This window comes from Prinia subflava, chromosome 12 (assembly GCF_021018805.1).
Source record: "Prinia subflava isolate CZ2003 ecotype Zambia chromosome 12, Cam_Psub_1.2, whole genome shotgun sequence".
NCBI classification, from domain to species: Eukaryota; Metazoa; Chordata; class Aves; order Passeriformes; family Cisticolidae; genus Prinia; species Prinia subflava.
This window is the reverse complement of record NC_086258.1, coordinates 7,730,097-7,756,815: the sequence shown is the minus strand read 5'-3', so window position 1 is coordinate 7,756,815 and position 26,719 is coordinate 7,730,097. Positions and strand designations below refer to the sequence as shown.

The 26,719-nt window shown below is 51.2% G+C and overlaps 1 protein-coding gene across 2 annotated transcripts in view; it reads left to right on the top strand.

The window, feature by feature from the left end:
• VAV2 (vav guanine nucleotide exchange factor 2) overlaps positions 1-26,719 on the top strand; it is a 121,842-nt gene that overhangs the window by 81,774 nt on the left and 13,349 nt on the right. For both annotated transcript variants that reach the window (XM_063410085.1, XM_063410084.1), the window contains exons 4-14: positions 4,414-4,482; positions 13,163-13,265; positions 15,366-15,464; positions 16,820-16,888; positions 17,488-17,588; positions 20,624-20,723; positions 21,917-22,012; positions 22,572-22,640; positions 24,306-24,392; positions 25,278-25,363; positions 25,612-25,744. In XM_063410085.1, coding sequence (XP_063266155.1) covers positions 4,414-4,482; positions 13,163-13,265; positions 15,366-15,464; positions 16,820-16,888; positions 17,488-17,588; positions 20,624-20,723; positions 21,917-22,012; positions 22,572-22,640; positions 24,306-24,392; positions 25,278-25,363; positions 25,612-25,744 — 1,012 coding nt within the window. The remainder of the gene's footprint in view (positions 1-4,413; positions 4,483-13,162; positions 13,266-15,365; positions 15,465-16,819; positions 16,889-17,487; positions 17,589-20,623; positions 20,724-21,916; positions 22,013-22,571; positions 22,641-24,305; positions 24,393-25,277; positions 25,364-25,611; positions 25,745-26,719) is intronic.

Genomic DNA, 26,719 nt, shown 5'->3' with positions numbered 1-26,719 from the left:
ACCTCTTGGGAAATTAATGCTGCTTTAATCTGCCTAATTCCACCAAGCCAACGAGGGAAGCATTTTCAGTGGTGTGTAAAAGTCTTGGAAAAATACATGTTTTAATTTGGGCAGCTCCAGGAGTGCTCAGGGTGGTGGGTCCAGAGCTGATGGCTGACAGGGGGCACAGTCACAGGAATGGGGCGATCCCCAGTGACTCCTGCAGAAAAAGAGGAGGAAAAAAAGAAATGGGGAAGGTTGGAGCTGCCAGAATGATGTGCTGGGAAGAGCCAAAGTGTGAAATTTTGTGACTGAAGCAGCATTAAACCTCAGTGGGTTTAATGAAGGGATTGAAGCAATGGGACAGAAGGAATTTTCTGGAAACATGGGAGCTATAGGGCTGAGAACCTCACTCCCAAACTCCCATGGAAACACAGCCTGAAGCCTAAAATGTTGGTGAAATCAGTGTCCCGTGTGTTCCCTGTGCACTGCCACGATGCTTCCTCCAAAACAGCGACGTCAGGGGTCTGTGCACCCAGCCAGGGGAGCTGCAAGTCCTGCAGGGTGTCATTTCAGACCATAAATTCCACACCATGGGAATATTTTTCTGCCAGGAGGATTGAGCACAGCCCTGTCCATCCCAGCAGAGCTGCAGCAGCTCCTTTCTTCCCCCTGCTGAAGAAATCCCTCGCAGAAGGGACGGCAGATGGGAGCAGCTCAGGTTTCCCGGGTGTCACAGGCTCCACCTGCTTTTTAAAACACTCGAGTGTTATCCCTGGCCTTAGGAAAACAGGGGGGGATTATCCTGCTGGTGCTGGGAGGGTGGAATCCCCCTCCAGAAAGGGATAAATCACCTCCTTCAGACTCCTGAGGGTGTTTGCACAAGTCAGGGAAACTTCCTTGCAGATCTGCCTGACAAACCGTCTCCAGTGAGAGCAGCCTCAAGCAGGAGCAGCTCCTTGGGATGGAGTGCCCTGAGTGGGGCATTCCCTCCCTCCCTGCTTCTCATCAGGCTTGCTGTTCCCAGGGCTGGTGTCTGACCCCCAGAAATCAGAGTGGAGACTGGAAAAATGATAAATAAACTGTGCTGGGTCCTCCTTGCCCTGTCCCACGTGGATTTGAGGCCAGGATGGTGCTGGACAAAATGATCAGACTGAAGCTGCCTCATCCCTGACCCTCTGCTCTCTGCAGAGGTCAAGAGTTGGCTTCAGTTGCTAGGACAAGGCAGCCCAGATGCTGAAATAGGCTCATAAATAAATAAACCTCCCTGTTCATTGCTGTTAGAATTGCAGCCTACCTGGCTCTTCCCGTTAAATAATTCAGAGGGAAGGGCAGCCAGGCAGTGCTGAAAGATTCCCTGTGCAGGGATGGACGGTGGGGATGTGGTGTGGGAGGGATCACGGGCCAGCCTGACAGCAGGGAGGGCTTTTTTGCACGAGGTACCTCGTGAAATATTAATTAATTGTCCCCGTGGGCGATGTGCTGTGGCTGTGCCACATTTGCAGGGAGCTCTGTGAGATCCAGAAAGTGGCCAGAATGTTTTGTGAGATCAAGGGGGTCAGGAAGCTCATGTGCTGCAAGTCCTCCCTCCAGAGGAGCAGCTCACTTTAAACTCCACAACAAATTGCTTTTCTTCCCTTTCTTCCCTAAAACAAACCCATCACATCGATCCAAATTCCCTTCCTTCCTCTGATCTCTGGATGCTGGGGAGTGCTGTGGGTTTCCCTGTGCAGGAGCCTGTTTTGGGAGCTTTGTTATCTCTGGAGAACCTCTCCCAGCCCTGTTTGATGGCTCTGGGAGATTTTGCTTTTCACCTGAGCAGGGTGGAGCTCGCAGCAGCCCAGGCTGGGGTGAATGGCTCAGCAGGTGTTTTTGCATGGTGGTGGGGTAAAAAAGGTGGTGTTTAGCTAAAGAGATGAAATCAGAGACGTTTTGAAATGAATTTGAATCAGCTGGGATCTCTGCAGACCTGCTGGGTTTCTCAGAATGCTCATTCCTGTTGGGCATTCCCAGCTGTGCTCTGTTCCCACCTAAGAAGTTCCAGTGTGCCTGGAGGTCTTTAAGAATTCCCCAGAGAAGCCAGAGCATTTCGATCGTTTGACTGACAACATTTTTTACTCGTTTTACAAAAAAAAAAAAAGAAAAACCCACAGAGGTTGATTCCAAACCAGGTATTTCCTGGGAAGGAGCAGCACCTTCACCCATCTGGATGGAGATGCTGCTCCCTGCATGGCTGGGGCCAAGGGCATGGCCTGTGGGAAGGTTCTCAGTGAAAACTCTGTGCTTGTGAGAAATGCTGGCTGCAAAGATCTCCCAGCTGGCTTTTCTTTGTGCTGCCTTGATAGGGATCTGGTGGGGTGCCTGTCCCCACCACGTCAAATCCATTTCTGCCACCAGCTCAGGTGTGTTCAGTGATAAAAAATAACCTAAATCGGTGTAGAGGGGAGCTTAAGTCAAAAGTAGGGAAATATTCCAAATAGTGGCTGTTGGTAGAGCCAAATTAAATTGTGTTGTTGCACTTAGAACTCCTGGGGAAGAGCAAGGGATGAGCAAAGGAAAAACCCAAGGCTTTGTCCATGGAGCTGCCCTTCAGCTCCACATTTTGGATGGTCCATTTAGTAATTCTCACCCTGGTGTGACTTCTCCCTCTAATTGCATTCTGTGAGTCCTTATTTAGCCATTAGCTGCTACGGCAGGGACACAGGTTATTAATTCCTCCCCTGTCCTGACTTTCACTCTGGGCCTTCACCGGTGGTCAAGGTGAAGCTGGGAGGGCTGGGGGAGCTGAATCCCCGTGAAACTCTGATTAGAAAATAATTTTCTCCCTTTTCTGCCTCCTTGTCTTACATGGGGGGTTGTATCACAGGAGCCAATTACACCTCAAGCCCAGATTTATGGCTGGAGTTGTGTCCATGTGATTTTAATGTTCTTTATGGCTCTTTTACTCCTTTCTCCCTGGCGTGGTGAGTGCTGGGGAAGGAAATAGTTAGAGATTAGGAGCAGAAGATGCACGTAAAAGAAAGCAGGTCGTGCCTTACGGTGGATTCTTGTTGTAACAAGTGTTATTTAAACAGAGGTCACCTCTGAGTTCTGCCTTCTTGCCAGAGCTTTGCATCCCTTGCCTTCCTCCCTCCTGTGCTGCCACTTTGCACATGGTTGGACACACCCTGGGTGCTCCTTGCTGCAGCTGAGCAGGGCAGCTGTGACAGCTGGAATTGTCCTGCTCCATGGCTGGGGTCTCCAGAGCTCTGTCCCCTCCTGGACTCACCCCCTGGTCCTGGTTTTAACTGAGCTGGCTGCAGGTCTCAGCACTATTTCAAAATGCCCGGTGTGGAGCTGCTCACCCAAGGAAGGCTGAGGTGTAGCAGGGGACAGAAAGCCAATTAATGCCGGTGAAAGGATCCAAAAATAGCAAATTCGGGGGCTAACCAGGGCACGCATTAAATCTTTCAGGAGAGGCAATCCATCATGGGCAGGGAGGGAAGAGGAGGGAATTGCTCCTGAGGGTTCAGCAGCAGTGTCCCCTCCCTGTGGACACAGCCTGGGCAGCCCCAGCTGCCTCCTCCAGGATGCCCAGGAGGGCTGGGCAGAGCTGCCACCCCTCCGTGTCCCTGTGCTGGGGACAGGGCTGGCAGTGCCCGTGGGGATGCCCAGCACAGCTGGAGCCATGAGGTGCATCCAGCCCCAGCAGAGCCACAGCCCAGTCTGGCCCCGTGCCACCAATAATACGTGGGGTTTAATTAAAACAGTATTTTTCATCTCCCTCTTACATTATTCGGTTATTGCTTCAGAACGAGCCAAGGAATTCTTGTATTCCCCCCACTCCCTCCCTCGCTCTCTCAATCTGCTTTCTCCCCTCCTTTCTTTCTGCCCTTTTGGTGTCCTTTCCCTCATCTCCAGGGGTTTAACTTTTTTCAGCTGTCACAAAGTTGTTAAGATGAGGGGTTCACAAGGGTTCATTCATTCCAGTGGGGTTGCTGGGAGGTGCCAGTGGGAAGCAGCTCAGGGTGCCCAGCCCTGCCTGGCCCAGCAGGGAAGGAGCTCACAGGTAGAAAGGCTCCATCACTGGAGGAGAAAATGTTTCTCCACCCCAACAGATCCAACCCCAGGCTGGAATTCAGACTCCTGGGTTGTTTGTGCAGCACCAGCTCAGCAGGAAGGGCTCAGCCATGGGGCTCTGGGATGCTCTCAGACCTGCAGCTCCTCATTTTGGTGCCCAGCTGCTGCCCTGTGTGCTCAGCCAGCCTCCCCTCCTGCATTCCTGCCCTGCCACCTCTGCCCTTGGGAAGCAGCAGAGGCGGTTCTGGCACAAAAAGGGATCTGCAGTGGATGTTTTGTGCTGCTCAGCAGGATGCTGAGGGCTGGGCTGAGCTGAGGGGCTCTGCTGTGAGGGGTGAGGCATCAGTGTAACCCTGTCACTCCTTCCCTTCCCAGGCCCTTCCCTTCGGAGGAGACCACGGAGAATGACGATGACGTGTACCGGAGCTTGGAGGAGCTGGCGGAGTGAGTGGCCTCACCTTCTCCTGGGAGGGGAAACTTGCTGTGGGTTTCCAGCAAAGGCAGATAAAGTTTGACAGCAGGGCTGGGAGAGCCAGCACGGCTGCTTTGATCCTCTGGCCAGGAGATTTTTGTGCTCTGACAAAAGTCCATCTTTTCCTCGTGTAAAGCCCTGGGAGATGTCACTTTTAATTGGGTTGAGTTGATGAGTGGCTTGGTGGGGGGTGAGAGGGTCCAAGCCCAGGGGATCCCCTCCTCCTCCTGAATCCCAGAACCGTGGGACATAATTCATCCTCTGAGGTGATCCAGGCCAGCTCTGGGAGTGAGGTTCCCATTATTAGCAGTGCTGGTTCCCCCCATGGCATTTTTTGGGTGCTGGCACATGGAGCTTCATCCCCCAGGGGGGATTTTGGACCACACCAGCTGGCCCTGGAACAGTCAGAGAATAATTTGGGTCGAAAAAGACCTTAAAGACCATTTCATTCCACACCTTTGCAACGGACAGGAACACTTTTCACCATCCCACGTTGCTCCAAGCCCCATCCAAGCTGGCCTTGGACACTTCCAGGGTTGTGGCAGCCTCATCCTGCTTGTCCTTGGTGGGATGTGGGGTGATGCTGCTGCTGTCTCTGCCTGTGTTTATCTGTTGTTTTGTGCCTGTGGTGGTGATGTAACAGGCTTTTAAAATCAACCTTGAGCCCCAGCACACACGGTTGAAGTGCAGGCACTATTGGAATTCAATGGCAGCGTTCCCATCGAGCCAGGGTTTTGCTTATGAAGCCTGCTGCACACGGAGGGATGGACTGCATGGGTGGATGTGTGGCTTTGTGCAGTTAAATATTACTGTTCCACAACATAAATAATAAGACTCCTTAATCCAATGAGTTCCTTATGGCTTCAGTTATTACGAAAGTAAATCATAAATTACCAGCGGAGGGAACGGAGTACCCTGGAATTCCCTGCTTGCTGTTGGCTCCCAGCAGCTGCAGTTTAATAAAATTTTAGCTAACAAAGGGATCCTTTTCAAGAATAGCATTTCTTGTGCCCCCTCTCCAAAAGTTCCCCAAATCCCTTTAACATTGGGGTTTAGAATTCCTGTTTCTCACTGACAGATGTGCCTTTAATTGAAGAGAGGGTTTGTGTGGGGGCTCTCACACCAGTGCTGGGGTGGCAGTGCTGAAAGGGTGGGTTTGGGGTGCCACACTTGGTTATTTGGTGCTGGAAGTGGGTTCCCAGCTTTAAGTCTGCTGGGGACAAGGTGTCCAGCTGGGAGCTTCCCAAACTGTCCCTGTCCCCACAGAGGGGCTGTGATGCCCATCAGATAATTTATTGAGGTTTATTTCAGCTGATTTCCCTGTGCTGTCCCAGATCTCTGATTTTTAACTTTCCCTGTTCCCCATTCTCTGCAAAAACCCCTTTTTTTTACATCATATTAAGGACTCGTGGAGGGAAAGGCTTGTTGAAACCAGCAGGGACTGCACAAATTCCTTCACCCAGGCCTGGATCCTTGCAGCGCACTGAAACACAGCCCACAAAACAGGGCCAGAATTCACCTGGAGCTGCAAAAACCCCAAAAAACCCCTCAGCACGAGTGCTGCTGCTCCTGCTGCCTTTTCCCCCTTGGAGCAGGGGACTGACTGGAGATGTGCCAGTCCCCGTGGTGTGCCCCAGGCACGGGCAGCCTGTGGCACCCATGAGAAAGCTCTTTCTTAATTCCTGCCCTCTCCAAACAGCCCAACAAGGGCAGCATTCACTGCTGGGAACGATTCAGTCCATCCAGCATCTCTGCCTTTCATATTGCTGAGGATCCAGCAGCAGGAAGATGTGGCTGCAGCCAAAAAATGAATTTTTTTTTTGTTGGAGGCAAGGAAGAGATTTCCACAGCAGGCAGGGAAACGACCCAGGGTGTTGGAGGGAGCTGCTCCAGCCGTGCCTGTAAAACCAGCAGGGATTTGTCACCTCAGGGTGCCACTCTGCTGTCCCCACAGGCCTCAGAGGGACGTGGGTGGGTGAGGAAGGACAACCCTGGTGGGCTCTGTGCCACCAATTCACCCTGGGAGAGAGGAATCCCCTAAAGGGAACTCTTTTTTTAGAGTAGTTGTGGTGCTGGGTGAGAAAAAAACCTCAGGGTAAACACTGAGTTGGCTGTAACAAGACATTTTGGGGGCTGGTAAATGAGGTTTTTTGCAGAGTGGCAGAATATTTCTTTTCAGCTCTAAGTACTTAAGCGGAGTGGTTTGGTGTCCTCAGGTTGAGATTTTGAATTCCTGCGCTGCACAGCCTTTAAAACATGAACATATTTGAGATGGAGGTGCTGATTTGGGGAGCAGAAGGAGCCAGGCTTTGTCCTCATGATGCTCTAAAGAGTGAGAACCTTTGTTCTGAGAGTTATTTTTTATAACTCTTCCAGCACAGAGGAGCTGTGGGACAAAAACCAGTGCCAGGGCTGGAGAGGGGCTGCAGGAACAAGCTGTATGTGCAGTCCTGGGGTGCTGCTGTGTTTAAATGATGCTGAAGCCTTGATGACCCCATTGTGCTTCACCTTTGGGGTGTTGCAGGGATTAATCCCAGCTCCAGACAGATCCCAGCCAGCAGATCAAGGCACGTAATTGCCTGGAAACAGCTATTTAGTTAAAAAAAATAAAAAAGCAACCAAACAATTGGTGATGGAAAGGGGAAGGGAAGCTAAAAGGCCATCAGGGGAGCTGGGAAGTTCTCAAATTCCCTATTTTCAGCCCTCTGGCCCCTGGGTTTGCCATGCCCCGGGCCAGATGGCAGCTTGCAGCCAGCCCGGGCAGATGGCAGGGGCTGCTCACAGGGGCTGCTCACGTTCAAGCGGTGCCTGAGCAGTGCTGTGAGGAGCAGTAAATCGCACAATTGGCCTCTGCTGCCTGATTTATTCCAGCCTGGCCCGTGCCAGACCCTGGGGCAGCCGGTTTGCGGGGAGCTGGTCCATGAAATGAGCTGGGTTTTGCAGCAGGGTGTGGGCTCAGGGCTGTGTCAGTGACCCCTGTCCTGGGGATGCTCCTGTGGATCCCTAGGGATGGGAGCTGCTGCTTCCCACATGGCTGTGCCTGCTGGGAGCTATGTCAGGAGGCAATTATCCACCTTACTGCCCTGCCAACTGCTTTTCCATCCCTCTTTATGGCTCTTTCAGCTGCTCCAAACCATCCTGGTACCTCTGAGTTATACTTAACATTTCACCTGAATTTTCTCCGCTGCCACTTGAGCTCTCTCCAGTTATTTTGTCTCATTAAATTTACGAGAGCAATTAATCCTGGCCGTCTTTACACCCCCAGAGCCTTCTTTGTGATGAACCTTCTCCACTTCCTGGCACTGTCCCTCTGCAGTGGCACAGTTAGGTAGAACACACAGGGCAGATTTTGGGTTATTTGTTGGCTGTTTGAAGGATTCAGAGTCAGGCAGAAGTTCTGTGACTGGTTTGAGGTGAAGCATTTAATTTGCATAACTTTCACCTTTATTTTCTCTTCTGAAGATCATTTTTTTGAGGAGAGGGGCTGTAGTGTTGCATAAAGGACCAAATAAGTGTTTTAGGCAAAGCAGGTCCCCACCAAATCTACCCTTGGAGAGCTTTGTCCCACAGGTTGGTGTGAATGTCCTCTGCTCTTGTTTTGAGCTGCAGCTCACTGGGAATTGATCCCTAACAAATTTATTGGGATAATCGTGCATTCCCAAACTTTCCATCCTGGAGAAGGGGGGAAGGAGATCTGCTAAGCCACAATTTCTCAAGTGATGCCTCTTCTTGCTGAAGTTTCTCCTGCTTCTCTCCCTGCTGTCACCAGCATTGCCCCCCTCACTGTTCCAAAGCAGTGCTGTGATCAGCACAACTCCTGAAATGCATTAAAAAAAGTAACGAGCGCAGGAGCCAGGGTGAGATGATGAGTTAGCTGCCACTTTTCTCATTATTTCTGCCATGTTGGACAAACCAGGCACAACAGCCCCTCAAATAAATGGCTCTGTGGTGCAGGGCACTTGAGCCAGCGTGCTTGTGAACGTGTCTGTCCTTGTGTGTCACTGGTATTGATTTTCACACATCCTGCTTGTCCTGGGCTCATGTTGGTCTCTGTAACTCTGTGAGGCTTTTCCTTGGCATCAGAATGTCCCACTTGGGATGGGGAATGTAAAACCCAAGCAGAAAGGATGGGAAAAGGCTTCTCCTGATGTTTCCAGACCAGTGTCTCCATCTAAGTCCAATCTGAGTAATTAAAACCCTGCAAGATCTCGAGTCCAGCAGCTGCACATCTTGCACTCCCTCACCCTGAAACCTAAACCTGCCAGATGTGCTGCAAATTTAGGGTTCTGCTTGTCCTCTCTGACAGAATGAGGGGGTTGGTTGGAGGAACCCCTGAATGAGGGGGTTGGTTGGAGGAACTGTGTATTTATAGCTGGGAATTCAGAGTGAGAACGAAGGTGGGGATTACTGGGATGGGCTGGAGCCTGGCAGCTGCCTCAGAGACCCTGCAGAGGCACTCCCAGCCTGGACCTGTGGTGGTTCTGAGGTCTCCTGGCTCTTAACCCTGGTCACAGGACTGGAAATTTGGGGTTGTGTCTTGTTTGTCTTATTTTAGCTCCTTCTGTCCCCTCCTGCTCTTTCTTTTGCTGTTCCTGGTGGTTCTGGCTCTTTCCTCAGCGTGGTTTGGACGGAGTTTTGCTGTGGTGGGTTTGTCATGAGGGTTTGTCCTTGGATTCTTGAGGCTGGCACAAACTCATCAGCTTCCCACAGCAGCTTTTATGGGTGGAGAGGCTTTTCAGTGGCCCCAAAATCCATCAGATTTCCCACTGAGCCCCAGTGTGGTTGCAAAGATGATGTGCAGGGTTCCTTCAGTGTGCTGGATGCTGCATGTCCTTTATGGGGGCATCACAGACTGTCTGTGCCCACTCACAGCCCCAGCCATTCTGTGACCCTGTGGAGTTATTCCTTCCCTTTCCCTCACTCCAAGGCAGAATCCTGGCCCCAGCCCCTCTGTTCTGGGAACCGGGTGGGTGTTGGTGCAGAGCAGGCACTGCCAGCGAGGCAGAGCTCAGCCAAAAGCGTTGGTTTTGCCTGAAATTGCCTTAAATATGAAAAGCTTTATTAATTACCAGCTTTTCTGGCTCGGCAAGATGCTGCCAGCCTAAAGCTGGTTACATCCATCCTAATAACAGTAATTGCAGATGCTGGTGCTCACTCTGAAGGGCGGCTGAAATCCCCTTCCTAACCCCAGAGCTGTCAATGAATCTCCTAATCCAAGCAGTAGATCACAGGCTCTGATACCCACGGGTAACTCGCAGACTCTGTGCTTTTATTGAAGGAGTAAATTGCTTTTCTTTGTGAGGAATGAGGTGATCTCTGGCTTTCCCTGCTCAAGTTGTTCCGTCTGCCCGTGACACGCTTGGGATGCTGAATTTATTGCCTGAATTCTGCGTGTCCTGAGGTTTCCACTGGTTAAATCATCCCAATCCCTGTTTTAAGGACAGGCAGGGTGTGTGTTTTCAACAGTGTGGGCACAGGTGAGGATCAATATGTGCAAAGCAGAGATGTCAACATCCATACAGCACAGCAGGAGCTTGGCTGCTCCAGGAGAGGCTGATCCTCGTGGTTTACTGCTCTCCATAAAAACTGGCAGCCTCTGGTGTTTCTCAGAGATGCACTGAGAATGTATTTTAATAAATAACAGACTGCTGGATGATGGGGTTGTTGTAATACTGCCACAGCTGTCGAGTTTGAGGAACTCTGGTGCATCTCCCAGAGCTCTGGAGTGGAGCTGTCTTGCCAGGCATCCCCAGGATGTGGGAATAGTTCCTATTTTTTCTTCCCAAAACCAGAAACTGGAGTAGGGAAGGGCTTGTTCTGCTGTGGAGCAGCAGGAAGGAGTGGAGCAGCGAGGCTCAGCCCCTTCATTAGAGGAATGGGGGCTGTGGGGGCTGTCGGGACGTGGTGGGTGCAGCGTTTGTGTCCGAGGGCTGTTGGCACTTCTGTGGCAGATCTGCTGGGACGTCCCTTGGGAGGCATTTCTTTCCTGGTGGCCCAAGTGGGGCCAGGCCCTGGGGCATCCATCCTTCTCCAGGCTCTGCCCATGATGGAGCAAAGCCCATCTGGCACTGGGGGATGTGGCTTAGGGGTGGTTGTGGTGGAGCTGGGTTCAGGTGTGGCCAGATGTCCTTGAAGGTCTCTCCCAGCCCTGGTGATTCTGTGAAAGCCCCTCCAGCATCACGTGCTGCCCCCTGGGTTTGTCCCAGTGTGTGCCCACCACGCTCCAGAGCTCTTGGATTCTTGGGGAGGGAGAGGAGGAGAGTTTGTCCAGGCTGGGAGCAGCAGCTCCAGGCTGGGGACGGGCAGTGCCAGGCTCTGAGGCTTGGCTGTGGCACCTGCTGGTGTGGCAGAGGAGTTCCGGGTGATGCTCAGGGACACCTCAGGATGCCATCTTCTCCTTTGCACATATCCCAGAGCAGTTCCCAAGCTCTCCAGGGACAGGAATGTTCATCCCTCCCTCCAAGCAGGCTCTCTGCACAGCCCCAGCCCTCTCCTGGCCGTGTCACACCCAGCTGAGCTCCTGCTCGTGACACCAACCCCACCACACCTTCCCAAGAACCCTCCAGCCAGGGAAATGATGCATGGAGAGCCAGCCAGCAGCCCGAGAGGTGTGGGCAGGGAGATCCATCAGGAGCGACGGGCTCTGGATGAGGAGCAGAGCCCAGAATATAAATATTGGTGCAGATAATAACGGCGACGCCTGGGAGGGGGAAGATGGATCACCAGCTATTAGTGGGCATTATTGCAGCAGCTGCAATGCATCACCCGGGAAGAATGGGGTGGATACATCATGCCAGTGTATTTATTTAAAATCCCCAAACTTTTATTAAATAAATCTGTTGGTATAAAGAGGAAGGGCCGTATTTGAGCAGAGAAATAAAGCCTGGTTTTTTTCGGTTTTGCAGACAGATGTGCTCTGTTTCTCCCTGATATATAATAGAGAGATGTTGAGTGCCACACTTGGAGCACAGCTTTACACCTAAATTTATTTGTGTGTAATTAATGCCCCTGTTGAAAGACACAGCTCGTAAAATATGCGAGCGCTGTTTGATATTCCAGCATTTCACACTGTCCTGATCCTGTGGGATTGACTTCAGTGGGAGCTGTTAGCAGCCAGCACCTGTAGATCTAAGCACTGGAATTATTATTGGTAATTGGTGCTTAATGTGGGCTGAATTTTCAAAAGTGTTCCAAGGCTGAGGAGCCCCTGGGAGGGGTGTGAAGTCTGGGTTGATAATTAATTACTGAACATCATCACCTTTAGCACAACCTGGGCACTACAGCTCTGGGGTGCCTTTGAAGCCTGGGAGTGCAGGGGCAGCTCCAAAGTGACGGGGCTGCTCCTCAAAATGGGACATTTTGCTGCTTAATTGCTGTCTGCTGTAAATGTTGCTGTTGGCCTCTGCCCACCGAGCCGAGTGTCTGATGAGATTGCCTGGTGGTGGTCAGGAGAGCCTCCCACTCCTCTGGGCAATGCAGGGTTAAAAATCCCCCCGTTGCCCATCAGGGCAGGGGTTTGGCATCACACAAATAACTGGATGCAGAGGGTTTAAACCTGGGTGAATGCCCAGGGCTGGGTCCAGGCTTTGCTGTGGGTCCTGCACAGCCCAGGGGGTGTTGGTTCATCAGCACTGGGAGGTTTCTCCTGCTGCTCAGAGACACTGATGAGTGTTTAATATCTGCTCCTGCTGGATCTGGCTCTCTGCACCCCTGGCTGGGGGAAGGGGATGGTTTCTTGGCACGAGGGAAACCTTTCAGTGAGGAAAAGCAAAATCAGATCAAGAGCAAACACAGAGCCTTAAGCAGACCAAAATCCAACCCTTAAAGTGAATTCTCTGATATATAAAGTCATATATGCAAGACATATATAAAGTCACTGATGCAAGAGCTGCTCCTGGTCCTGAAGAGGAGCTGAGGGGGAGGTTTTGGGCACCTTTGGAGCTGGTGGAGCTGAAGGGAAGGTTGTGGGCACCTTTGGAGCAGGTGGAGCTGAAGGGGAGGTTTTGGGCACCTTTGGAGCAGGTGGAGCTGAAGGGGAGGTTTTGGGCACCTTTGGAGCAGGTGGAGCTGAAGGGGAGGTTTTGGGCACCTTTGGAGCAGGTGGAGCTGAGGGGGAGGTTGTGGGCACCTTTGGAGCAGGTGGAGCTGAAGGGGAGGTTTTGGGCACCTTTGGAGCTGGTGGAGCTGAAGGGGAGATTTTGGGCACCTTTGGAGCAGGTGGAGCTGAAGGGGAGGTTTTGGGCATCTTTGGAGCAGGTGGAGCTGGAGCTGGTGGCTCTGGTGGCTCAGATGGTCCCGCTGTGCTCTTGGCTGGCAGAGCCCTCTCAGCTGGGCCCATTAGTGCCCAGCAAAAGCTCTGCAGGGCAGAGCTGGCAGCCCGTGGTGCCGTGGGCACGCCTGGCACGGGGCACAGAGCAGTTCTTGGCTTTGATCCCCGCTGGTGTCGAGCAGCGTTCCGCCTGTTCCAGCCTCCAGCGAGCGGAAAGAAATGTGCAGGAGGCACTGATCCGGGAAAAACAGACAGCACGGGCTGAGCACGTGAATTTTCACAGGGTTTTCTCGTTGTGGTTCTCCTCCCTCCTCGGTGCCTGATGAAGTGACAGTGAACATCCCCTGGTTATGGTCCCTGACCCTTTTTCCTTCTCGTTGCAGCGAGCACGACCTGGGGGAGGACATCTACGACTGCGTCCCCTGCGAGGATGAGGGCGATGATATCTACGAGGATATCATCAGAGTGGAAGTCCAGCAGCCCATGGTAACAGCTCAGCTGCCTTTTTGCGGGTGGGAGGGGAGGGAGGGGACTCCAGGATGGAAATAACCCCGTGCCAGTGGCAGGTGATGCTGCAGGGAAGGGAATTGCTTTGAGTCGCTCCTCAGAACAGCATGGCTGGGATGGCACCGGCCCAGAGGGGCTCTCTGAGGAGTTTCCCAGCCCAGCCTGTCATCTGCAGGAGTTTGGGGAGGAGGAAGGGAAAGGGAGACCTAGCAAGCCCTAAAAGATAAGCTAAAAATAGGAGTTTGCTGCTGGGGCTGTGTCACTCCAGCCTTTCCAGGACGGTGCCGCCGGTATTTTTAGAGCGGGTGACAGATCTGTGTGTGGGGGATCCACAGCTGTCTGTGCCTGCTGCTCCTGCCTGCACGGCTCAGGGCAGGAAGGTGTTCGCAGTGGAGCTTTCCGGGGCTGCAGGGAGCCGTGGGGTGTTAGGGACAAGCAGCATTCCCCGTTTGTCACCTCTCAATAAACCAGATTTTACTGCTGGAGAAGCCTGAGTGTGAGGCATGGACAGCGTCATGGGGGGAATTGTGGTGTCTCCAAGGGCTCTGGAGCAAATATCACACTCCATGGATGAGCCAAGGAGGTGTTGGTGGCCCTTGCACCTCCCCAGATGTGCCCACAGCCACCTCCCTACCTGTGTCCCCAGCAGTGGTGCAGGGCTGGAAGGGACCTTCTCCACAGTGTGACCTTCCCAATTCTCTCCCCCCGCTCCAATATCTGCCACCCCCAGGCTTTGTTCAGACTCTAATTACTCTCCCCTAGTTCCCACAGCACACACCTCCCTGGAACAGGGCAGGATCAATGGACAAGTTCAGTGATCAATTCAGTCCCTGGAGCGGGACGGGGCTGGAGCCTGGGAGTGCAGGGCTGCACCCATGGGTGTGCACAGAGACAACAAACCCCTCATTCCATCCCTGCACACCTTCCCTGCAGCTGGAGGAGCTCCCTGCACCCCAAAACCCCCTCTGGATCATGGAGTCTTCCCAAAAATCTTCCCACTGATCCTGCCGAAGCGCTGGGATCGGAATCAGCACAGCTCGTTGGCCACCAGTGGTTTTTGCCACCAGCTGCAAAAGCCACTTGGCCCAAAAACTGCCCCCAGGGGGAGGTTTTGGTAGGAATCTCTTGCATAAGTGGGAAAAATTAGGGAAAGCTCCGGCACCCAGGTAATATAGGATTCAGGTCAGGGGAATTGGCAATTTTTCACTGTCCTCTCCACATTACTTTATGTTTTTTGCTAAACAGTGTTAGAGTTGAGAGCTGTGGTGACCCCCTTTCCCTTCCCTGAGCAAAAGAGTCTATTTTTAATACATCTGCCAAAAAAATCAAACTCTTTGGGTAACATTTATTGCAACAGCAAGTGTGTGATGCTAATGGCTTCTTGTATTTCTGCATGCTTCAGATTAGATACATGCAGGTAAGAAGAATTGATTAAAATCTGGGGTTTTATCCAGCTGAAAGGTCCCAGCTGTGAGTTCTGAGGGGGTGGACAGAGGGGCTCTGTTCCTGTGCATGATCCACAAAACCCCACCCAAAAATCCCTCCCAAATTCAGATCCTGCCCTGCCAAGTGCAGCAGCTCCCAACACCAGGTCCCAGCTTGGCAGAGCAGAAACAGGAGCTGGGGCTTTGGGAGAAGCACATTTTATCAGCTTTGACCTAAAATAACCAGAATTGGCAACTCTGGCCAGGGATTTGTATAAGTCTAACGTATTATTTGTGACCCACTTAGTATCTGTTCTGAGTGTCATCTTAAGCAACAACAAAATTTTTAAAAGGGAAAATTCAGCCTTTATCTCTTATTATTCTTCTTTAGCTGATAGTCTTTGGTGGTGTGGCTGTAATAAATACAAAAAATGCCGTGTTTTCCATGTTGAAACATATTTAATAACACAGCCAGGGTTCCTCCTTGTATTTTTTGCATAAAAGTAATTCCCTTTAGCATAAACCAGTGGTGGCTCTCTCCTGACTTTCCAAACTGGTGCTTGGCTGCTGTAACTGGAGGCTGAACTGGAGCCCCAGCAGGTTGTTCGACCTCCCTTAGGACCATCTGACTGTGCCTCATCTCTCCTCTCCCTAGAAAATGGGAATGACAGAAGATGACAAAAGAAATTGCTGTTTGCTAGAAATCCAAGAAACCGAGGCCAAATACTACAAAACGCTTGAAGATATAGAGAAGGTGAGAGCTGAGCCCTCTTTTCCACAGCATCCCCAGCAGCCCTGCATCCCACAGGAATTCTGCTGGGTTGGTTCTTGTGAGGAGGCAGGATGGAGGAAAGAGGAGGGAGAGCCACAAACCCCAGGCTGAGAAGCACAAATGTGCAGCCTGCAGCAGCCAAAAGCAGCAGCTTTTTTTCTTTTTTTTCTGATTGCTGCAGATTAGAACCAGGCTGGAAACCCCCCCTGTCCTGGGGTGAGAATCTCCCACTCCTCGCTCAGCCAGGCCGGGTTTGCTGATAAGAGCCGTGCTTGCAGATATCTCTTATCACTCTGATTGCCACGGAATAATTCCTTTATTCCGGGTGCTGAAGCTGTGCTGACTTGCCATTGAAGCTAATTGGATTAAAAGGAACGTTCTGCTGCCTAAATTGGCGGGGCTTTAATTGGTTTTGATGAATTATTGTGGCGCCTTTCTTTGAAAAACAAAGGAAAGCGAACACCTCAGTGAGGCAGCGGAGTCTGGAGATGCCTCCTGCTCCCAGGAAAGCAGCAGGGAGGAAGAACAATAATGAAAATCAAGCTGATCATTTCTGATCTCCCTGATGCTTTTGTTTCCTCCCCCTTTGCCATCCTTTCCCTCTTGTCTGCTGAAAGTTCCCCCTGAAGAAGCCGTGAGCAAAAGTGGAAAAATGGAAGAACATTTCCCATTTTCCAGGAAAATGTCCCAATGCATTTGTCATTTATGTTTCCAGTGAACCCTTGTTCCTTGGAAACAGCCACAGCCCTCTGGTTCAGTGGAAAGGAAGAGTTAAATGATTGCTTTTGTCTCAATTAAAGCTTGCAAAGGCTTTGCAGGTCCTGCTGGTGGTAGGGGTGGAAGATCCCCTCTTGGGTGTGCTGTATTTGGGTTTTTTGGAGTCCCAAGTCACGTAGATGTTCCTGTTAATATGTATTTGTTCAGAGAGGCATTGCCCATGTAATCACATCATCGCTGCCTCCTCAGAAGGGCAGAATTCCAGGGGGATAAAGAGCTGGGAAGATGCTCCAGTGCAGCCAGGGGCTGCAGCGAGGTGAAGGAATGCATTTCACCCCCCTGCTGCAGGTTTAGCAGGGGAGGGGGCTATGGGCACCCATGGGTGGGGGTCTTGCACCTTCCCACCCCTGCAGATGCCATGGGAATTCAGGGATGATGCTCTCATGGGAATTCCTGCCTCCCACTCCTATCCCTGCTCATCCTCTGCCTTTGCAAGTGCTCAAACTCATCAAAACCTGCCCAGGTGAACTCAGCTGGTGAAGCAAAAAGCACAAATCCCTTGCACAACCTCGTTCCCTCCTCTGCAGTACCTCAATCCCTTTTCCATTTCCCTCTTGCAGAACTACATGAACCCCCTGAGGCTGGTACTGACTCCCCAAGACATGGAAGCCATTTTTATCAATTTGGAGGTAACGTCGTGGGCATCCTGCCTTAAATCTTTGTTCTTTTCACAGCAGCTCAGCCCTCTCCCTGCTTAGGAGGAGGTTTTCTGATTCCCTGTTAGATTTGTGCATTCACTTGGAGAGCTTCAGCCTTTTGTGTGCTGTGGAGCTTAAACTGGTTTATGAGATGTTCTTTAACACTCAGTTTTAGAGGTGGGGGATATATGAACTCTAGGTAAGAAAACAATTCTATCTAGTGGGTGTTTCAGGGCTGGAGCTCTGGATTTTAGCTGATTTAGATGATTTGGGCACAGGGTGATGGAGGGATTTGTTTCTACTCTGGTTTGCAGGGGGTCTGGGTCAAAACCTGTCATCTCCTCCACTCCTTCCAGCCCATCTCCTCCTCCCTCCCCATCCTGGGGCATTTCTCACCATGTAACCTCAATGGAATTACACCCCTGTCCTCCAGGCCACTCAGGGCTGCATCCCACTGGAACAGCTTTCTTTACAAGCACCTAAAAGAGGGAAAACCCCACCTGATGAAGGAGTGAATGTGCACCTCCTTAGGCTCTGTTTGCCCACCTGCTTTGAATGTGTTTAAAGTGTTGACTGTTGCTTGGTTTTAGGACCTGATTAAAGTGCACTTCAGTTTCCTGAGAGCCATCGATGTCTCGATGATGTCTGGGGGAAGCAGCCTGGCAAAAGTGTTCCTGGAATTCAAAGAGAGGTAAAGGAACTGTGGGCTTCAGGCAGCTCCACTTTTAACAGGTTTGGGTTCATGTTTTCAGAGATTTAAATGGAGTTCTTGTTACTCTTTACTATTGCCTGAAAGGTTGGGATCTTTCTTTTCTCCCAAGTAACAACAGGACAAGAGGAAACAGCCTCAAGTTCCACCAGGGGAGGTTTAGAATGGATATTAGTGAAAATTTCTTCACTGAAAGGGTTGTCAAGCACTGGACCAGGCTGCCCAGGGAAGTGGAATGGTCACAATGTCTGGAAGTGCCCAAAAATCGTGTGGCTGTGGTGCTTAGGGACATGGTTCAGTGGCAGTGCTGGGGTAGTGGTTGGACTCAGAGGTCTTTTTTCCACCTTAATAATTCTGTGGTTCCAGCAATGCCTCTCACAGCAGCCCAGATTTGCATCCTCCACAGCAAAATGCTCTCAGGGAGCTGAAACATCCCTCAGTGCTGACATGAAGCAGCCAAATCCATCCACAGCTGTCAGGTCATCGGGGGCAGAGGGAGCTGGGACATCTCCCCTGTCACAGCCAGGCTCTGCCGTGTGGGATCCTTGCCCCTGGCTGCACCTGGATTTTCCTTGAGCTCAGCATCCCACAGGAGACTGAACATCCCATGTGTTTGTGGGGACACATCTGAGGGGATAAAGCTGGGAATGCTTAGATTGTGGTGAGCTGGGATGGAGTAAACCCTCCCTGGATTTCAGGGGTTTGTGTGGTCTCACAGCAGCAGAGGGCTGTGATGTGGTGACTCCTGTGCAGGGCAGATCAAAGCGATTCCTCACTCCCAGAGAATCTCTCAGAGCTCATCCTGCACCTTTGGCACGGTGCATAAATGGGAATGTTCCTCTCACAAACAGAATCAATGCTGGGTTTTGGCAGCTGCAGGCGGGAGCACCCCAGCACACAGAAGATCAGGTTGATAAAAGCCTTTAATATCCTTAATACTAATCAAAGGGTGATTCACTGTGGAATGGTGCCAGGCTGTTATTTCACTGTGATTAAACCAGTGTCTAGACACAGAAATGCCATTCAGAAGTCAATAACTCCAGAAATACCATCTGCATTAATAACACACCGTGAGGTCACATCTTCCATCACTCACGGCGCCTCTTGTTACAAAGGGCAGGTTTTTTCTGGGTTAAATTAAAAAAAAAACATTCCAAAGAAGAATGCAAATAATTTCAAAATACTCATAAAACCCACTTAGGTGGTTTTGATCTCCTAATTCCTGGCTCAGCTCCGTGCATGCCAGTGCCATCCCTGGGGCAGAGCTGTGGGCACAGGGAGCAGGGAAGGGACACGGGAGGAGTTGTGGAGGTGACACTGCTGCCCAGGGAGGTGCTGTGGCTGTGCAGGAGCACGAGGCTTGGTTTTGAGCCATGAAATCAATGTTTTCTTCTGTTGATGTGCTGGTGGGAGCTGGCAGAGTGCTTGGAGCTGGTGAGTTCATGCAGATGGGTGAACCAATGACCCCCCTTCCAAAGGGAGCTTGCCAAGAACTTCCTGAAGGACCTGAAAGCCTTGGAAAGATGGTAGGGAAGGAGCCAAACCAGCTGTGATGGTGGATTTGAGACTCTCTTCAGTCTGGGGGGATTTTGGGAACATCAGTGCTGTGGGAAACTGCTGCTCAAGCAGGGTTTTGCCTTGGAGAGGTCCCTAAAACCAGATTGTTGGGGATGAAGAGTTTGGAGCCACCTGATGTGAGTAGGCAGAGCCCTTTCCTGCATCAGGAATCATTTTACAGCAAGGGAATTTCAGTGCAGGAGGAGGAAAAGTGAACTCACTGGGGAGACAGGGCTGCCCCACCAAGAGAGGAACACGGAGCTCCAGAGTCCCAGAACAGGAGACCTTCCTCCCTCCAATCTATCCATGACAAATCACTCCTGCTTCCCTCCACATCCTTGGAGACATTCTGGCAAAATGATGCATTGCTCCTTGGCTTTGCAGGGGCCTTTTTTTAAGGAAATACTTTTGTAAATCTCTTTCTCTGGGAGCCAGAGGTTTGAATTTATGCTCCTGAAGCCTTTTTGAAGCTCTCCCCGTGCTGGCAAGGTAGATATTATTGTCATGGGGGAAAGGCAGAAGAATAGTCTCTGCTGGCTGTGGCTCTGCCGGGGCTGTGGCTCCATAAATCTCTTTATTCACTGCCCTGCAGGGTGTGAATGTCCCATGTTTATGGAGCAACGCTGGGTCAGTGGTTCCCAGGTCATCTCCATAGAGGGATGAGGCCCCCAAATAATGGATGAGTTGCAGGTTGTGATGGGGGATGTGTCTTATCAGCAGCAGAACAGTTAACAGCCAGGAAGGGGGAGAAAACCCAAACCTGTCAGGCAGGATTAATGAGGGAAGAGGGGGAATCCACGACAAAACTGCTCTCCTTTGTCAGTGTTGAAATTTATAGCCCAGGGTGTCCATGCAGAGCTCTCCTGTGTTTCCAAAGGCTGTGGCAACATTCTTTTCCCAATTACCCAGGCTCTTGATCTCTAGGTCCCTGTGGCTCTCTCAAGAAGGAATGATTCTAAAATGTGACATAGAATCATCAGAGGATCACTGAATGGTTTGGGTTGGAAGGGACCTGAAAATTCATCTCATTTCACCCCCTGCCATGGGCAGGGACACCTTCCACTGTCCCAGGTTCCTCCCAAACCCTGTCCAACCTGGCTTTAGATACTTCTAGGGTCAGCCACAAATTCTCTGGGCAACTTCTGCCAGTTCCTCACCCCCCTCAGAAGGAAGAATCTCATTCCAATATCTCATCTAACCCTCCAAAAACTCCTCTGCTCTGGCCACCCAGCTCCTTCTGCTCATCATGAGCTGCTCATCACCTCTGGCAACTTCTAAATATTCAACTGTTGAAAATCTAAATGTCAAAAAGCCACACAATAAAAGAGTACTTTGCTAAGCAGTTAAATGGGGGAATAGCTGTTTGCCTGGTCCTTTCGCCGTACACACATTTATATATCTTTTATAACAGCTTACAACTGCCAAATAACTGCTTAAACCTGTGATTTTCCCCTCTCCAGGCTGCTGATTTATGGCAAGTACTGCAGCCACATGGAATATGCCCAGAACACCCTGAACCACCTCCTTGCCAACCGGGAGGACGTCCGGCAGAAGGTGGAGGTGAGCTGAGGGCTGCCCCCATCCCCTTGTCATGGGTTTGGGAAGGATTTGCTGGAGCTCAGAATGGTGTCAGGGGAATGTTTGATTTACCAGAAGAGAAGAAAGGTGTAAGAGTGTGTCTGTGCTGTCACAGAGGAGGCAGAGCTGGGCGTTCCCCTGTCCTGACCCTCATTTTTCCTGTGTCTCCTCACCAGACCTGCGCTCTCTCCTTCCTCCCCGAGTTTATCCAAATTAAAACAAACCAGTGACTTTATTGGAGTGGGGCTGGCTGGGACAAGTTCTTTGAGTTGTGCAGGCCTTGAGCATCCCCAAACCAGGAGCCACGTGGTTTTCCAAAGCCACCAGCAGCATGGGAACATCAGAGACAAACCCAAATCCCTGGAATTCCTGCTCTGGCCTCTTTAGTGTGAATAGGGGCTGATCCAGACATTAAGGGAATCAAAGGAGCCCCAGAAGGGATGCATTGTTTGAGCTGCTGTTTTCACCCAGCTTTAATTCCTGCCTTGCTCTTGATGCCAATGGGAATTTGCCAGGCTGTCTGTACACGTTACCTCTCCTCCCACAAACACGCTTTGATTCCCTGTGTAAACCCAGCTCAGGGGTAAAACTGCGCTTAGGAATTGTTCAGTGTGGGCTCCCAGGGTCTCACATCAAGGCTGGAGCATCTGTGCTTTGCCTGTCTCTGCCTCCCTCGTGGCAGCTCTGTCAGGTCACACAGGGGGGCTCAGCCAGCTGAAATGGGTCTGGGCCAAGGTAGCGGTGACAAAACTTCCTCTTGCCACAATTAGCTCATCTTAATGACTCAGTGCTCATCAGTGACTCCAGGGCTTCGTGCTCAGTGCCAGCCCCTCACAGGTCAGCTGTGTTAGCTTGGCCCAGGAGGAGGAAAATGGGTTTCCTTTGACATTTCCCCAGCTCTGAGAGCATCCGTGCCCTGCCCTAATGAGCAGCATCTCATTAGGCTGGAGTAGCTCATTTGCATGGCAGGGTCTGGAATTTAGGGCCCAGCCCCTGGGATTAATCCCTTGGTCACCTCTGTGGTGGGAGCCCAGCCCTGGCTGGGTGGCTGCAAGGTCTGTGAGCATCAGAACTGAGTTTACAGAAGCCCAACAAACATTCTCAAGGGTTTTGAGACTCCTTTTAGGTGGGAAGCTGTTGTTTTCTCACTGCTGGTTTATTGCTCTCCTTCCCAGGAATGCACACTGAAGGTCCAGGATGGGAAATTCAAATTGCAAGATCTGCTGGTGGTTCCAATGCAAAGAGTTTTGAAGTATCATCTCCTGTTAAAAGTAAGTTTTTCAGCACTGGCACATCCTCTCTCTGCTGTAGCATCTTTCACCTCTGCCAGTGGAGGGTGAATCATTGCCAAATGCAGATCAAGGGTTGGGATTTTTATTCCCCTTCAAATAAAATAATTACTAGAGCTACTTAACACAACACGATATTTGTGCTGTCTCCTAAAGTACGGTGACCCAGGGTAATTCTGCACTTGCTAGCCACGAGAGGCACTTAATGAATATAAAATAAGCTTGCATATAATCTGATTATGTGTGAAATTCCTCCTGTCAACTCCGTGTAACTGATCTCTCAAGCACCAGCCCTTGGTGTGTTCCCTGTCCTGCAGCCACAGCTGCCTGCCTGGGCATCCCTGGCATCCCTGCCACCTTCCTGGCATCCCTGCCATCTCCCTGGATCCCTCCAGCCACCCCTGGAATGCCTGCAGCCACCCTGACATCTCTGTCACCACCCTGCCAACACCCAGGCAGAGCCTGTCCGGTGCAAGCAGTCTCTGGGCATCTCTCCTAGCACACCCAAACTCTTTATTTTTATTCATTTCTGCTTTTCCAGGAGCTGCTGAGCCATTCCTCAGAGCGGCCAGAGAGGCAGCAGCTGAAGGAGGCTCTGGAGGCGATGCAGGTACAGGAGGAATTGTTTTCAACCGTTTATGAATTTTGGCATCAACAGTTTGCTTTGCTTCGAGTTGGGGTTTTTTTTTCAGCTTTTAGCTGGAGCCCCCAAAATCTCAGGAAAACCATCAGCAACAAAAAAAAAATCAACTTGTAGAATCATCCAGACGTTTTTCTGACTGGGATATGTCTCCCCACACACACATTCACACCACAGAAGCCAGCAGAAGCTGGCTGGAGGATGCTCATGACCTCCAGGTTTTTCCTCTACAGAGCCCCTCAGGATTCACCCCTGTGCTCGTGGTCACTTTGTTTTCCACCTCGCAGCTTTTGTAACCCCGCTGCCTTTCCTGGCTCTTACATAAGCTGGGTGACCTTTCCAGCCATCATCCCTGCCAGCCCGGGCATCCAGAGCTGCTGTGGGGCTCTGTGTGGAGCTGAGGGTGTTTGAAGGACGTTCCCAGCCCGCTGCTGTGGCCTCGGATGAACGCTGGACCTGGTGACAGCAGCTAAACCCCGCTCGTGGCCTCATCACCCAGCACCACTGCTGGAAAATAAACCTGTGTTTGCTCTGCCTCTGCTGCAGGCTCAGCTTTTGTGGCAGGAAGATGGGGAGGTTTCTCCCTTCTCCTCCCCATCACCAGGAGAGTGTGGGAGCAGTTCCGACCACGCTGGGCTCGGGGGGCTTCGGGAGCCACTCAGAATGGTTTTAATTGATCTGCGGACCAAGGCTTAACTTCCAAGTGATGTCTTTCATCACAAGTCCAGCCTTTCTGTCTGCTGTGCTGGCAGGCAGCAGACGTTGCTGCTGTCTGGGGTGAGAGCTGTGCGGGGGGATGGATGGAGTGGCATTCCCAAAGGGATTCAGCTCCCTTTTATTTTGCTTGAATAAAATTTTTGCAAGGCAAGGGCAGGATTTGCACCAAAAAAAAAACCCCACAAACATTTGTGGTGGGGTATTTTTGGTGCAGGTACCAACCCTCTGCCTGAGAACACAGGAGTTCCCAGTGGTGGGGAGGGAAAGGCAGCTCCCAGTGAAATTCCACAGCCAATATTTGCAATATTTCCACAGTTGATCCTGGGATTGTGTTTCCCTGGGATTGTGTTTCCCTCGGATTGTGTCTCCCTGCCTCAGAAGGCTTTTGCTTGTGTCATTTCTCATCAGCATCCCTGCCATCCATGCCTCGGTGATTTTACAACTATTGTCACACAGATCTGTGATCATGGGCTGTGATTAACCCTTCTTGTGTTGGGGGGCTCAGCGAGGTCTGACCCGGGGGGGACGTCTTAAAAAAATCCCCTGTTCAGATTTAATCCAAGCTGACAAGAGCTGTTGTTGAGGTTAAGGAGGGAGCAGATAAGGAGCAAACAGGCACAGAAAATCCTCTCTGAAGGGTGCAAGAAGTTGTTCCAGTGGCAGGGATGGTTCTTTCTCTTTGGAGGATGAAAATTCAGGGGTTTGGGATTGCTGTGCTGGGCTGGGTTCGTGCATTGCCACCTTCTGGGAAATGCAAAACACTGCAGCACCTGCCTGGCTCAGCGCTGGGAGCACCAACAGCCTCACCTGGCCCAGGCTGCAGCCCTGCTCACACTCCTGAGGCATTCAGGGAGCCAGGCTCGTGTTTGTTCTCCTTGGTGAAGTAAAAATCACTGTTCACCCTTTTGTTTTTTAAAGGATTTGGCCATGTACATCAATGAAGTCAAGAGGGACAAAGAGACTTTGAAGAAAATAAGTGAATTTCAGAGCTCTATAGAAAACCTGGTAAGTTGGAAAAGCCTCTTGAACCCAGTTTAATTTGATTATTATTAACATATTTGGTTTTTTGGTGTAATTACCACTTATTCTGATGTGCTGAAAGATCCCTGTGTGCTCAGATTCTCTCATGTTTTGCTGATGGTCCAGAGGTGGCTGCTCCACCACAAAACTGCTTTGGCTGTGGTGGAGGGTGGCTTCTCTTGTTGGTGTTACCCTAAAAATAGGGTAAAAAAAGTAGGGTAAAAATAGGTGTTTCTTCAGGTTTTTCTTGCATTATTAGTGTAGGGAGGACACAAAAGTTCCCCAAGCTGGTATCTGGCTTCTATTTAAAAAGAGGGTTTATTTTGCTTTCAAGAGGACAGAGGTGAACTGAAGGGGCAAGGGAAGGGCTCACATAAAAAGGCACCAAATCCCCCAAAATTTCAGCCAGGTATTTTAAGGAGAACTCATCCTCCAAGCCCCAGAGGTGTCAAACACTCGGCCCCAGTGCTGTGCCTCAGCTCACCTGGAGGGGGGCTGGGTTTGGGGGCTTTAAGCCTTGACTTCATTTAGAAATGATGAGCTTTTAATTGATGGTTATTTCACAGGCACAAAATCCTTAATGATTTTGGAAAAAATAGCTGAAAATTGTGGAAAAAATGATCTGAAAAAATAGCTTCATTGGAGGTGGGGAGTGGTTTGCAAAATTGCTGTGGCTGCTGAGCCTTGCTCTGGGCTTTCCTGGGCTCCTGGACCTGTGTCCATGCCCTGGAGCATCCTCCCTCCCCTTGGTGCTGCTCCCAGGAGCTGTGGCAGCCCCAGGCAGGGCTGGGGGGATGCAGTGGGCACATTTTGGGTTCCCTCCTGCCCAGAGTGTGGCTGTGGGTCTGAGCCCTGCTTTGCTTCCTGCAGCAAGTGAAGCTGGAGGAGTTTGGGAGGCCGAAGATCGACGGGGAGCTCAAGGTGCGCTCCATAGTGAACCACACCAAGCAGGACAGGTGAGTGGCAGCACAGCGTCCCCAGACCAAACCTTCCCCCCTATAACGACCCCCCTTGAGCTCATTTAATTAATTACTGCCTCTAATTTCACTGACATAACCCAGCATCCATGTGAAGGCACAGCAGGGCACAGGCATTGAGCGATGCTGGCTGGGGAGCTCCTCAGAGCTTTCCAGATCCTTCCCCTTGGGTTTTTTTTAACGGTGTGTCTGACTGGGTTGCTTGTTTGTTTGCTTGCTTTGGGCAGGTATTTATTTTTATTTGATAAAGTGGTGATTGTCTGCAAGAGGAAAGGATACAATTATGAGCTGAAGGAAATTATTGAGCTGCTCTTCCACAAGATGACTGATGACCCCATGAATAACAAGGACATTAAGAAGGTAGGTGGACCAAGGATTAGCTCTGGAGAGCATTTTGGAGCTGTTTCAGGGTAGTGTGTTCCCATTAGCCTTTTAAAATAGAAAAAAGCTGGAAAATAAACGCTCAACTTTCAGGACAGCCTTAAAGAGCGTTGGGAAATGTTTATTAATGTGGGGCTGGGCTGGATCCTTGACCTTTGTCCTGGCAGAACAGCCCTGAGGGGGCTGGGATGGTTGGAGCTGGGAGAGAGGAAGCTGCTCCCTGCTGCCTGGCCCAGTGTCAGGGAGCAAACATCAGATGGGCAGGAGAGGAGGGCAGGGAGGGAGGGAAGGTCCAGGATGTTCTTTCTCCCACAAGCTGCAGGGTGGAGGAGCCTGGAAAGGCAGCTTTGCACACCAAAATTGGCACTGGGAGCACTGAAGGAACATCATTTTCCTGTGCTTTGAGGCTCACTCTGCAGCCACGGAGCAAAAACCTCCCAGCTCTTGCTTCAGCAGAGCCCCCTTAGCTTAACCCATCCCCTGCCACGGGAAGAGCTGTGGTGCAGAGGGGACAAGGGACACTGGGGTGAGGACAGCCAATTCTGCCACTTGGCTGCTGAGGGAACGCTGCTGGCTTTGTGTTTTAATGCAATCTGTTTCCACTTTGCTCTCCTATGCTTCCCAGTCCCACGGAAAAATGGTAAGCAGAGCACCCCCGTGGCCGTGGCGTGTTTGTGCGCGGTGTGCCCGTGAGACAGGCCGAGCATATGTGCAGTGGGCAGGTCAGATGTCCCTCCTGGGCTGTCACTTGCTGTCAGCCACAGGCAGAACGGCTGGGGAGGACCCAGTGGAGCAGAAGAATCTGGGTTCTCTCATCTGCCACCACGAAATGCAGCTTGGTCCAAGTGCACAGCGCCGAGGCGGTTCAGGCGTGATGAGCTGGGATGTGTTAGGGAGACGGAGCTCTCCTTGCTCCTCCCCTGTGTGCCCCGGCCCTGGTTGAGCAGAAGGGAG